Source organism: Ursus americanus, chromosome 30 (assembly GCF_024610735.1).
Source record: "Ursus americanus isolate L20-20 chromosome 30, mUrsAme1.1.p, whole genome shotgun sequence".
Lineage (NCBI taxonomy): Eukaryota > Metazoa > Chordata > Mammalia > Carnivora > Ursidae > Ursus > Ursus americanus.
This window is the reverse complement of record NC_142156.1, coordinates 8,467,993-8,482,177: the sequence shown is the minus strand read 5'-3', so window position 1 is coordinate 8,482,177 and position 14,185 is coordinate 8,467,993. Positions and strand designations below refer to the sequence as shown.

General features: G+C 52.3%; 1 protein-coding gene across 3 annotated transcripts in view; it reads right to left on the bottom strand.

Moving 5' to 3' along the window:
• The window catches only part of SSH1 (slingshot protein phosphatase 1), a 59,164-nt gene that overhangs the window by 13,431 nt on the left and 31,548 nt on the right, over positions 1 to 14,185 (bottom strand). For all 3 annotated transcript variants that reach the window (XM_045791502.2, XM_045791503.2, XM_045791504.2), the window contains 6 exons: positions 10,596 to 10,664; positions 9,266 to 9,331; positions 6,161 to 6,355; positions 4,621 to 4,714; positions 3,448 to 3,576; positions 948 to 994 (listed from right to left, as the gene is read on the bottom strand). In XM_045791502.2, the coding sequence (XP_045647458.1) occupies positions 948 to 994; positions 3,448 to 3,576; positions 4,621 to 4,714; positions 6,161 to 6,355; positions 9,266 to 9,331; positions 10,596 to 10,664 (600 nt within the window). The remainder of the gene's footprint in view (positions 1 to 947; positions 995 to 3,447; positions 3,577 to 4,620; positions 4,715 to 6,160; positions 6,356 to 9,265; positions 9,332 to 10,595; positions 10,665 to 14,185) is intronic.

The window sequence follows — 14,185 nt, the reverse complement described above, 5'->3', positions numbered from 1 at the left end:
TTATTCATGTCCTTGAAAACTGCTTTAAACCCTCTTGAAACAAGGCAGACTACGAATAAACACACAGTGGGGAGGGCCTTCGAACGCAGATTCTCTAAACTTGATCCTTACATCCCCGGAAGACCAAAATAATTTACCTCAAATAGGCTTTGTAAGAGAATACTTATAAATGCTTGACAAAACACCTTCACACATCATTGATTTATTTCCAGCCAGAGAAAGCACAGATCTAGGTATCGCTCTACATTTTAAGAAAACTTTTTGAAAGAACACATCTTAACCAGTAGTTCTAAAGATATATTTTAAGATTTGTTTAGTCTTGATTTTTAAATGCAGTAATTCAAGAATGCCATCATGTCAGACCCACAGAATGGTGATTTTGTGGCTGTGTTGTTTAAAAAAAAATGTCCAGACATCTGTTCTTGAAGGTCTAGATTTAAACATTTTTTTTTTCTTATTCCTGCTGGTGGACATTTCTCAGACTGAGACAGGCATATGTTTCTGACCAATACGGAGTATTTAGCTGCCAGAGTCCCACCAGGCCCCAAAGCATAACCTCAGGGAGAACTGGGAGCGGTCCTGGGACCAGAGGTGCCGACTGGCCTCACAGGTAGGTGTGTGTGTCCACACTAGGACCGCCAGCACCTGTGCCTGGCAGTGGGGCCCAGAAGGGGGCTCGTGGTCCTATCAGCATGCACGCTGTCCTCTGCCACTGGAGTGACTGCGGATCGTTCCTGGTGACACACACCATCACACAAAACCCCGTGAAGATCTAGAACCCGTGACTTATTGGGGAGGTGGCATTTTGAAGCACATCTGCTTAGCTCTGCAAATCAGCCCAACCCCTGGAGATGGGAGACAGGGTGCAGGCAGTTTTAAGGGCTCAACCTCGGGGGGGTTTCTTAGCTGCCTGGAAGGACAAGGGGAGACGAGGGGAGCAGACTCACCCTGAGCCCTGCAGTTCCTCCAGATTGGATGCATTCCATTCAGATCCCTGGGAGACAGATCACACAAACCCCCGTGAGTGTCACATGTCAGCCTCAGAGCTGCTTAGGGGATGCATGGGGTGGGCTAGCCCTGGGTGGGGGAGGGTTATTTCATGGGCCCTTGGCCTTAGACGACGGACAGAATAGAAAGAGGCCACTAGCAAAGCTGGTTCCCGAGGCATTCCCGGCGTCGTCAGCCCACGTGGAAGGCCCTGGCTGCCCCCGGCCTTCAGGTAACGGCAAAACCTGTACCCCCCTCACGTCCTTTCCTAAGGCTCCAGCAGGGTCCTGTCACCAGAGGCAGTGACCTCCGGCTTCCCGCTCAGAAGAAGGCACTTTCACACACAATTAGTTTAAAGCAGGACTCCGTCTACCTTTCCGGGAAGTATTTTTAAAAGTTCCCACCCTCTGAACCAGTGGTTCCACATATAAACAGCGGCCCTGAGGACACACCCAGAATTCACACCTAGATTTACACACAAGGATATTTTTGGTTATTTGCAAACACAAACAATGGGAGCAACTTAGAGGTCCGACAAGAAGAAATCAGGAAAATAAATGATGATGAAGCCACATGATGAGGCAATTAAAAATAAATTGTACTTTGGAATGACACAGGGAAACGCCACATACGGAAAACAATTTAAAAAAAGAAAACAGGATACAAAACTATATAAACAATATGATTCTTCCCTTTCCTTTTTTTTTTTTTCCAAGACGCTATATAGATATAAAAAGAAAAAACCAGAAGATGGGAAAATAAATATTCTAAAACGTTAACGGTGACTACGTCTAGATTTGCGAAATTGGGAATGTTTTTTATTCTTCTTTGGAATTACTGAGCGTTTCTGAACCTTCCATAACATATTTTAATTTAATGCCTTGTAAAGCATGTTATAAAACGAACCTTCCATTTCTGAGCTTACCAGGAACACAGAAGGGGAAAAGCAAAGAAAAAGCTATCACTTCGCTCTTAGGCAATGCAAATGACATAAAGTCGGGAAGAGCAAAAGAGCCCCCCTCCCCCCCCCCCAAGTCTCCCTAGGGACTTTCCCAGGAGGGCAGACCCCTCAGGACGCAGGGGCTGCAGGGGGCCCAGCGGAGCTGGCAAGTGCGGGTGCTAGCTGGATTTTCATGCTGGAGGGAGAGGCTCCAATATAAAAATTCCTTTAGTATCTCTCATGGAAAAAGTGACACAAAGCACCAAACCACACTGAAAAAAATATCGAAAGCTCACGACATCTGTGAGCTTCCTCTTGTTGTGATCACCACCTAGTGGAGAGACGGCCTGGCTTCTGTTGTTGCCACCAGGAAAAACCAGCAACTTCCCAGGGAGAAGACTGGAGCCCAGAGCGGCCTGACAGCTTTGGAGACACAGGCTTCAAATCCACACATTCACATATGCTTTAATATAAACACTACATATAAATATATATATATGAATTGATATACACAAATACATTAAATCTATATATCTATATATAAATATATAGATATATAAAATATATATATTTAACACACTGAGCATCTATCACAACACATGCATCGGGAGAACTACTAATTAGCTCTCGTGGGCAGCAAATACACTTCCTCCACTTTCCCAGGAAGTGACTTTTGCTGTAAAAATGGTTGCCATTTATCAGTGCCTACAGAAACTGCACTCGGTACTTTAAGTGTCTTTTACTTAATCCTCATAATCATCCCACATGGTACAGAATGAAGGAGAAAAGGCAGAGAGGCTCGCTCCCAGTCCCACAGCCGCCATCGGCCGGGGAGTGGGCACTTGGCCTGGTGGGTCTCACCTTCCTCACACTGTACCTGCTTCCCTAATTTTAGTAACACTCTCTCCTCTATAGTCTCTCTGAGGAACTCTGAGAACTTGCCAGTTGCCTTCTATGGAGATTTACAGCATTAAGAGCATCTGGGCACAAGACGGAGGTGGGCAAAACCCGCACAACCCGCCCCTGGTGGTGCTCCCGGGGCCTGTCCCTTGGGTGGGCCTGGGAGCAGGGCACAGAGTAGCTACCCGGACAGAGAGACTGGAAGAAGTTGTGTTTCAGGCGTTCGGTCTGTTTTGCCTACTGTTTCTCACACCTCAGTGATGCCTGGGCGTAATTCTGGGGTTTGGCGCGCATGCGCCCTTTAGTTACTGGGGGTTCTGAGCCCGCAAACCGCTTGGAGGTAACTGGATGGGGCCTCGGTGTTAGTGACTGAAAACCAAAGATGGAGAGATTCTGAAAACGGCTGCCAGTGGACTAGCCAGAGAGCCTTCCAACAACTCCCCACAGCCCAGCTGGGAGCCCCATCTCAGACATCTGGCTCAAGGGCAAGCTAGGGCAGGCCAGAGGAAGGGCGTCGAAGACTGGAGTTCCCAGAACAGCCAGAACTGAGGTTCCAAACAACCAAGGTCTGTAGACGGATGTTCCCCAAACCAGACCCCGCCGTGCGCTGTGCTTCTTACGAGATAAAGGTGGTCGAAGATAAGGGAGGGCTTGTCCATCTGTCCCAAGATAAGGAGCATCTCGTTGTCTATGAATTCCTTGAATTCTTTCAAGTTACAGTTCATCTGCGTCTCTAATTCATTACGGATCTGTGGGAGTGGAAAACGGCAGGAGAAGTGATTCACTACAGAACGAGAGCTGTCCACCTCCAAAGAAGTCAAGTCACCACTGAAACTGTGGTTGTTTTCAAAAAGGGCGGTTTGTTGTTTTGGCGGTTTTTTGGGATTTACCCCAGAGGAAGCACACGTGCATCGAGACGCACACAGCACGTAACGTCACAGTCAGTCTGACCGGGAAAAGTTTACTATTTTAGACGAAGAAGCTGATTCGCACAGGATCTCTTCTATTGAGTTTAACGCACTTCTGCTTTTACAATTAAATATCAAATATTTCACAGTGAACATATAAAGTCAGTTTCATCTTTCTCTGAAAAGCATCACGATAGGACAGGCTTATTATTTTTTTTTTGGTGGGCAGCAAGTTTATTGAGGTATAGCACAAAGCTCCCAAAGAGGGAGGGGACCCAAGAGGGTTGCCCCATAGTATGACTTTTTATGTGTATTAGATAAAAAGGGTGACATATGGCTTTTTAAAAATGTCCCTTTCAAGCCCTTTTATCTACCCAGTTCAAGCTATTACTATAATTCATTGCATTCTTTGAACAAAAAGCAACGGAAACAAGAAAAAAGTGATCCAGAAAAAAATTTGAAGGCACGGAGAAGGCAGTCCAGGGTTACTAACTTGCTAGTAAGTGATAATCCAGAAATAAGAAATAAGAGTTTGCTGGATCTCAGTAACACACAAGGCAGAGGAGAGGGCGCTAATAGGCAAATGTGTCTCGGTGCAATGCGTGGGTCTCGTGGAATTACCACCAAAGGTCTTACAGGTTCAGAGAGATCAGGAAATGTGCTCAAGGCCCCACGGCTGGTATGCAGCATGGCTGGCTCCGAGCTAGAGTGGGATTCTAAGGCTGGCGCTCTCTCTGCTAAGCCCTGCAGGGAAAAGGGCCTCCGAGAGTCCGGAAGCTGCCCGATAAGGGAGGCCAAGTGGCAGACCTGCCCCCGCTGTGCCTTGAGCAGCAGGACACATGAACACCTGTGACCTCTGGCCTGCAAAGGGAGGAGCTCTCTTACTTCTTTCGAGGTCACATTTTCGAGATCCTGGCTCATCATGATGCTCCGGAGCTTGGCTTTGATGAGGCGCTCAGTCCTTTCCCCTTCGGTTGGCCTGGAAGAGAAGGGACATTCAGTAGGCCGCAGAAGGACACGGAGCCTGAGGTCAGCGTGAACAGAAATACCAGATGCTCTCGGGCTAAACAGAACGTGGCCTGCACTCAGAGAGCTCCGTTCCTGGTGTGCATGTTTCTGGGAGGAGGGGAAAGGGACACAGAAGTCCGGCTCTGTGGTTAGAACTCCCGTGGGAGTCCACAGAGTGGTGGGCGGGTGGAGAGCACAAACAATGGCTGGAAAGCATATTCCTCGTTCGGGTCTGCTGAGAGTCAGGCTCTCAGGACGAGACGCTGGAAGCACCCGCGGAACGTCCACTCGCCACCAACCAGACCCTTCTGTCTCTGCCTGAACACGTTTGGGTATGAGGCCATCACTGGGTCCGGCTCCCCTCATCTCCTTTTTTTTTTTTTTTTTTTTTAAGATTTTATTTATTGATTTGACAGAGAGAGACAGCCAGCGAGAGGGGGAACACAAGCAGGGGGAGTGGGAGAGGAAGAAGCAGGCTCATAGCAGAGGAGCCCGATGTGGGGCTCGATCCCGTAACGCCAGGATCACGCCTTGAGCCGAAGGCAGACGCCCAACCGCTGTGCCACCCAGGCGCCCCCCCTCATCTCCTTCTTACATGGAGAATCTGTGTGTTTCCCCGTAACATCTACCCATCAGACCTGCTTCTACATGGACCAGGGTAGTTCTTCCACAGGACGCCCTTTCTACATTCAAAGGCAACTGTGATTCTCCCCAACCCTCTCATCACTTGGGGCCTCATAGAACGTGGCTTCCGGTCCTCTCCTCATTCAGGCTGACCTCTGTGTCCATGGCCCTCGTAATGCAGTCCCAGAGGGACACACGATTCTGGGGGAGGAGGGTCCTAACCAAGACAGAAGCAGGGGAGCCATTTCCTTCTCCTGGACCCAGACTTTCACTGAGTGCAGCCTCAGGCCACGTGAGCTCTGCTGGTGGCCCACGTGACACGGGCCGCCTGATTCACTGTCGTGGCCTCTAAGGCAGGCTGCCGCCAGCCAGTGTCGATGCAGCTGTGTTTTGGGATCCCGGGACGATGGATATATAATACTCCTCAGAACAGAGGGAAAGGCTGTGGGAATTAAGTCTCTGGTCACCTGGAGAGGAAAGGCCAGACCGCAGAACACAGCCCAAGAGCAGGGGAAGCACATGGGCTGCAGTTTCCTTTGAGAAGCTGACGGAAGTTCTAGAGCTGTTCCCCAGAAACGCATTCACACCCAAATCCATCTCTAATTTCAGAAATGGGGCGGTGGTCACAGAGCCTTCCCTAAGCCACAGACTACCCGCGGGCAGCAGGTGAGGGACCCCTGCTTGGAATGCCGGTCCTGGGAGAGGTGGCCCCCAATCCCAGGACTACTGGGGCGGTGTGCCCTCGTGCAGACTCAGGGTCTGGCCGGCGTGGGCGAGGCAGCGCCGCACTTACTTGTCCACAAACAGGGCCGGGGAGTCGGGCCGCGTGGACTCCAGGTCCTGCATGGCGTTCCACTCGTTGATGCAGCTCTGATCCGAGCTGATGCAGCTCTCATAGTAGGTGGCCCAGATGAGCGCCACGCCCCCGGGGAAGTAGTTGTGTCTTCGTGCCACTTCGCAGGCCTTGTGAAGGACCTGCAGGGCAGACCTGGGGTGAGGAGGGGGGACAGGGTCAGGCCTGGGGAGGCACAAGGCATGCTGGGCTTTTCCTTCCACACGTGGGTTGAGAATGGGGCGGGGCAGGGCGATCCCTCGAGGACTCGCTCGGAGCATCACCATAGGTAAAAGGTTACATGAGGGATGCGAGGCAGCCCGAAACTTCCAGGCTGCCAGGTAACAGCGCTTGTCTACAGCGCTTGTCTCCGTGACACGCGCCTAAAACCAAGCGCGGGTGAGACATCCTTCACCATCCCCAACAAGGAAACAGCATAAACTTCGTAACTCTCCCACCCAGGCTGGCTCACGGGTCATCTCCCACTCTGTCAATTAATGCCCAAAAATTCAGATTTATCTCCGAAGCTGTGGGAACCACCGCAAAGCCCCTCAGGTGGAAGAAAGAGTCTTTAATGTGCAGCTGACACATTTTACTGCGTTCTGAATAATTTATCTTTCAACCTTTGCCATCGTTGCTGTAACAGCTTGGATGCTTAGATCTCTTAGGGAAATGAGTGCTAGAAACTCACAGTAATACAGAAACGAAATGAAGAAGAGGTTCGGGAAGGAGAGTGGGGCAGAAGGAACAACATGGAAAATGTGTCTGGTAACGCTCAGCTTAGTCATGCCTTTTTTTTTTTTTTTTTTTAAACAAAAATTGAGGCTGAAACTTTCTCAGTGAAGGAGGTGAACCAGGCATTGAGGAAGGGTGGGAGTGGGAAGCCCCGGAGGGAGCGAGAGTCCTCGGGGACGGGCTCACCGCCGCCATCTGCTGCACGCATCCCACTCGGGCATGTCTGTCCTATCTCTAGGCTGCTACAGGGAATAGGCTTGAGCTGTGTATTTACTAAATTTAGTTTTGCTCCTGAAGTTTTGGAAAAACATATGGGCCTATTTTTCACTTGCCTGTAGAGAAAGAGGTAAGAAATGATCCAGGGAACCGGGGATGTACTGTATGGTGACTAACATAATATAATAAAAAATCATTATTAAAAAAAAAAAAAAAGAAATGATCCAGGGACGCAAGAAACATTTGGGACATCAAGGGAATTACGATTTCGTGCTTTTCCCCAGAAGGAGCCTGAATTGAGGGCAGTGTAGGGTAACAGACGAGGTAAAAAGGAAGCACCATATTGACTGGCGGCCCACAGGAGAATCCGGCCTAAGTCTCGCCGTCCCAGAGAACAAAGTAATGATGAAACACTGGGCGCAACCCTTCTCATCAGGCATCACCAGCTTTCTCCAGAGCCTTTTCCAGATTGCAGGGGAGAGAGCGTCATGTCGAGTTCGCTGCAGGGGTGGTTTGTGCGAGCCTTCAAGGATGAGGGAGGCTCTCAGGTGCGTGTGCCGGGTTTGGAGAAGCACCAGACCTGACCTCTTCCACCCTGTGCAGCCTTCGCCCACGGCTACCTCATCCCCAAAGCAGAGTGTGCAGGAGGCCCTCCCCCCGACGCGGGCCCTGCACCCCGCATCCTGTAGCAGGGTGCCCTGTGAGAGCATGCTCCCTGCGCTCCCCGGTACAACACGTGAGTATGCGCGGCTTGCGGCCACCTCCCCTCCATAGACCTGAAACCCCATGAGGACAGGAATTATGTCCATCGCATGCCTTCCCAGATGCCCAGTGCCTTCAGGGCACAAACTAAGCGTGTGCCAGGTATAAAGAATATGTAAATTTACACTGGAATGGCGTTTGGACAGCAGGAACTGTAGATACGTAAGAATAACGCAACTCTGACAACAAAAACAACAGCCCAATAGAAAAACTGGCTGAAGGACCCGAATAGACTTTTCTCCAAAAAAGATGTACAGATGGCCAATAAACACAGAAACAGATATGCTCAGTATTCATCAAGTGGGGAAATAGAAATCAACACCATAACAAGATACCACTTCGCACCCATTCAGAGGGCGACGATGAAAACTCACTAACTAACTAGCAGGTGCTGGCGAGGACGTGGAGAAATCGGAACCCTTGTGTCCAGCTGGTGGGAACACAGAACCCTTGTGCCTGGCTGGTGGGAGCACGAAACCCTTGTGTCCAGCTGGTGGGAGCACGGAACCCTTGTGACCGGCTGGTGGGAGCACAGAACCCTTGGGCACGGCTGGTGGGAGCACGGAACCCTTGGGCACGGCTGGTAGGAGCACGGAACCCTTGGGCATGGCTGGTGGGAGTGTGAAATGGGGTTAAGAGTCTGGTTTGTGGAAAACAGTTTTGGTTCCCCGGGGAATGAAACACAGAGTTAACCGCATGCTCTAAAAATTTCACTTCTAGGTACATCCTCAAAAGAACTGAAAGCAGGGACTCCAACAGACACTTTGTCCTCCCGTGTTCACAGCAGCTCCAAGCACCACAGCCAGAGGGTGGAAATAACCCAAATGTCCAGTGACAGATGATAGGACTGCACAAAAAATAGTCTATAACGACATACTGGGGTAACGTTCAGCCTTAGAAAGGATTCTGACATGTGCCGTAAGATAGACAAACCTCGAAAACATCGCAATACGTGACAGAAGCCAGACGCAAAGGGACAAACCGTGGATGATTCCCCCCATCTGAGGGACCTGGAGTAGGCAAACTCGTAGAGACAGAATGTGGAACAGAGGTTAACCAGGGCCTGGGCCAGGGAGAGGGACTTAGTGTTTAATGGGACGACGAGAAAGTTCTAGAAATGGATAGTGATGTCTGCACATCATGGAGGTCCAATGAATTGCACACTTAAACAATGGTTAACATGGTACACTTCGTGTTACGTGCCTTTTGCCACACACACACACACACACACACACACACACACACACACAAATGCACTTAAATGAGCTTTAAACTCGAAGGGGGGTTTTCTATTCATGCTGGCAGCTAAAACAAGATTTCTGAGGTGACAAAAGTCCCTAAAAGCATACTCACCACATGGCCTGGACCGATACGGGCTTAAAGACGTGCATCCGTCCCGCTGTGCTGACGCTGAATCCCCTGAGGACGAAAAACAACAAGAGAAAGGAAACGCAGTGAGAAATCAGACCCTGCAGCCACACCACCATGAGATGACCAGGCAGGCCCGCCGCGGACACCCCGAGGACAAGGGTGGCTCACGCTTTCTGAGCAGGGAACGCAGGCCCATTGGACTGAACAAGCGTAAGAGCAGGAAAAAAGTGAAAAAAAAAAAAAAAGTGTTCTCAAATCCGGAAGACCTGCTTTTAACCCAGCTTTCGAGGTCTATCAAACACACAAACCCCAGCAAGGGCGACACTGTCATCTGACACCACCTCGTTCATGTTCCTGCCACTGTCCCAGCCTCCTGCTACTTCCTGTCCCGCACATCCCACCCACTGTTCTTGTAATTGCATGGAAAATATATTCACGGACAGCAAAATCTGAAGAAGGAAAAAAAAAATATAACTGCAATCCTGCCTCTTCCAAAAAAAAAAAAAATCACATTTCAATTTTTCTTCCCCAATTCCATCTATGAGGCAACGTAACTTTTACCGTTGGAATCTCAGTGGAGGGACAACTTGTATTCAGCTCCTTCCCCCCCTTACAGCAGAACCCGCCTATTTCCCCGGGAAGCAAGTGTACGTGGAACCCGGGCAGCTCCTCGTCTCTTGTCTACCTGCCCAGGCCAAACAGAAGGGTTCCACCTCTGCAGGCCCCGGAGAGGCACCTGACACGTGGCGGTACCTGCCAGCTGGTGTCTCTCCCTGCAGCCCCACCACTGTGAGCTCCCACTGTGTCCCTTCCCACCGTGAACTTACAGCGACCAGCTCCGCGTGGAGGGCACATCAAGGTGAATGCTGCGTGATGCTCTGAACGTCACACAGCAGCCCACACCCTGTAAACACTCTTCTGTTTGAGACCTCACGACCCAAACTCCCTTACAGAATGTCCCAAACATCCCTGTCTTTGTGTGGCTCACTGGAGGGCATGTTGCTTCTCCTGCTGTAATAAGCCTCTGCTCCTAATGACCACCCAAGGATGCCCAAGCCAACCCGGGTTTCAAAGTCTACAGTGGAAGAATCTTTCAGTATTTTTAAAAATATTTTATTTATTTGAGAAAGAGAGAGACAGCATGCATGAGAGGGGGACGATCAGAGGGAGAAGCAGACTCTGCTGAGCAGGGAGCCCGATGTGGGGCTTGATCCCAGGACCCTGGGATCAGAGATCTGAGCTAAAGGCAGATGCTTAACCGACTGAGCCACCCAGGCGCCCCCGGAAGAATCTTTTAAAGAGATCTCCTTACCCGTCTCCATCAAGGTGGATTTTCGTGTCGCTCCACAGCCGGAGAACCATCCCGATGGTGCAGCTTTTACTGCTCAGGAGGAAAGAGATGCCCAGAGTCAGAGTCCACCCGCTGGTGCACCGTCTTCCCTGGCTTCACCCAGCCTGTCCAGCTCGCAGAAGGGAACTACCACCTGACCTGGGCCTGGCTGCTGGGTGTGTATCTGGGAGAAGCTCTCAGGCTGTCTGCGTAGGGACCACCTGCCACTGAATTCTAGAAGACACGAGCCTGGGATGGCCCCACCAGAGGGGGTCCCCAGTGACCTCTACTTGGAGACGGTCACAGGGGACTGTGTGCCCACCGGACTGAGGATGGAGCTCCAGAAACGCTAGGTCTCGGCTGTGGCTCTCAGGGTGCAGGGAGCAAGCGGCTGACCACACGCCCATGCTGCAGCAGGGGTGAGGCCGCTGATGGCTGGCGCACTCCTGGCACAAGGCCATACGCACTCCAGGGGACACAGGCGAGCGGTGGCAGCCAACCGGGCCTCTTGGCCTAGGGTGGCGGGGGTGGGGAGAGTGCCAACACCGGGGCTGGAGTTCATTTCAGGGCCTCTGTTGCTGTACCTTTCGTACAGCGGCAGTTTCAAAACTAGCTTGATTTGCTTTTGGTTTGCTCACCCTAACGGTGAAACAATACTTAAATGACTCCGCAGACAGGCGCCCCTGAGAAACAGAGAGGGACAGAAAGGACTTTATCAGAGGGTTACTTCAGATTATTATGAAAATTCTTCAGGCATTTAAGAGAGTCTGCTCAGGAGAGACCACGGTAATGGCCAAGCGCGGCTCCGACAGCCTCCGGGGCTCTTGACTGTGCACGTCTACTGACCCTTAGCAACAGCCCGGGAAGCAACGTGACGCCTATGACTGCAGACTGGGAGCTCTGAGCTCACAGACCCCCCTCTTCCTCTGGAGCGCGGGCCACCAAGCGGGACTCTTCCACCCTCTGCTTCTGTCTGTGGGGAAGGTAGCTGCGAGCCCTTCAGGTCAAATCAGACTAAGCCTTTTGTGTTAGGCAAATTCTCTGGTCTCCACCCCTGCACTCCTACACATTCTTGATGGGCTAATTCTACTTCCTTTGTAGAGCTGCAAGATAAAATTTATGCTGAGACCTGTGGAGCTCCGGAGCTGCTTGGCTGTGTCACTGCTTGGGAGGGCGAGCAGGGGCCCCCCTTGGAGCCCAAAACTCACATGCTGAGAGCCCAGGGCAGAGGGCACCTGGGAACACAAGGCCAGGGCTGGAAGACTCACCCTTTCTCAGAGCTGAGGACCCACTCCAGGGGCTGGTAATGAGGAAAGACAGAGCAGAGAGCTACAAGGAGTACTGGACTGGGGGTAGCAAAGGCCCGGGCCGAGGCCCAAGGCAGGAGGGGGCCTTCCAGGGCAGGCTTGAGATGAAACTGCCCATATGAAACAAGGATAGTAGCTAAACCGGCCTCCCCTACCTGCCGAGATGGGGAAGAGCCTAGAGAGAGCCCTGCGCGCAGGGGGTTAGTCCACAGAGGACTCCCACTCACGGTCTCAACCTGCAGTCAAGAGCACAAGCAGGGACCATGACATGGCTGTAAAACTCTGCAAATTCCCTAACGGCCCCTTGTCTGCTGTTCTGTGAGTTTCCAGCAGTCCTGTAGTGACTGACAGTAAAATGTCTACAGGGAAGGAAGGCCTGCGAGCTGGCACACAGGGGGAGCAGGGGTACCCGGTCAGGGACATGGGTCCTCTAGAGGAGGAATGACCTCAAAGGACAAAGTGGGTGCGGCAGCCCTGGGAGAAGAAAGCTTCAGAGGGACAGAGGAGCCAGCGTGGCCGGCGTGGGGACTCGAGGGCTAAGAGGGAGCCGGCCTGGCACGAGGTGTGCCGTGGAAGCCCTTCGCCGACCGCACGGTGCCAGCAAGCACGGGACAGCCATGCGTGGTCACGGCACTCACAGTGCTCTCGCCTCCCAGACAAAGAGGAATGCAAGATGGAAGCCGGGGTGGCCGCTCCGGTCTCCTGAGGACACAGGCGCAGATGGTGGGGGGGGCTCTGAAAGAGAACCTGTGAGCCCACGGGGCCGTCATTGCCCCCGCGTCCTCCCTTCTGACAGGGCACCCGCATATCCTCCGGGAACACGGAACCCCTGCAGGTGCCCGCTGTGGGCAACACTCATCTCTCCCTCCTTTTTTTGGGGGGGGGGGAATAAAGAAGCAAAATCTCATGTCAGGAATTGAGAAAAACAAGGAAATCATGCTTTCAGCAGGACAAAAGCTTCTGTAAGGACCAGGGCTTTGTATCCAACCCAGACATGAGTAAGAGTGCCTGGTGCTCCCCAGTGTGGGACCGCAGAAGAGCGTGCAGGGCCCAGGCCCCCGCCTCCATATGCCTGCGCGTGCTGGGCCGCCACTCAGGCCCGACAACAGGAAGGCCCACTTAGTTCCCGTTCCCTCTGACCACCTGCTCACCCTCTGTAGCTCCTTGACCCACTCCCACAACCACAAGATGCCCGCACCGGCCTCAGGGTTGGCCTGTCTACCCCAGCTGTGAAGGACGACTTGGGAGTGCATGCATACACGTCTAATGCTACGGTCACGGCCTCCAGGCTCTGCGGTCGGAGAGCAGAGGCCGGGCACACGGAAAGTGCTAACAAGTACAGACGGTCGAGGATGAATGAACTCATGAACAACGGGGTGCAGAGGAGAGCTACAGCGTATTGACGCGTGGGGTCTACACTGCAGGGCTGCCATAAAAGCCTGGCTTCTGATGCCTGGCTCTGCTCGTAGGATGGCCTTGGGGTACCCTCCCCGACCTCTCGAGCTGCATTCCTCATCTCTAACACATGAATCAGGGCTACCTGCTCCACGGGGCAGTTCAAGGGTCCAATGAGACGCTGAGGACACGTTGTGGCAACCGCCCTGTGTTCTCCCCCACGGAAGCAACAGATGGCTGGCAGGAGGGGCCGACCTCCACGGTGGGCACATCCCACAGGGAGGCAGGGTCCCGTTCCGGGCCAGAGGGTGTTACAGAAATGGACTACACGTGGCGAGGAAAGCTCTGCCCCGGAAGGAACTCCGAAAGGCTGGCTGATCATCAAAGAGCAAACGTAACTGCATCGCTGTTTCATACTAAATACCTCTGGGCCGCACCGCCGCGCCGACAGTGGCCCAGAACCCTGAGCTCTGCCCGTGTCCCAGAGCGCCGGCCTGGGGGTACCCTGACACGAGGTGCCAGGCCCTCTCGCCTTCCAGGGCGCTCTTCACAGCTCACCTCCTAAGACCCATCAGGCTCCACAGTCTTCCACATCCAGACTTCCCAACCAGCCCAAGGCCACAGATGCCGGCTCACATGTCTCTCCCTATGTGTGCCGCACAAAACTTTCTTAGGATGCTATTCTGTACTGGGAAGAAGGTCACAAAAGAAACGTCTTCCCTCTTTCTTCATGGACTTGTTAACTGGGAACGAAGCCTTGGTCCCTTGTAACAGCCGCTCTCTCATGGGAACGAGACCACACAGCCGTCACACCATTCACCGCATCTGTGGCTTTTTCTGTCCTGCCATCGATGCTGTCCGTGATGCCTT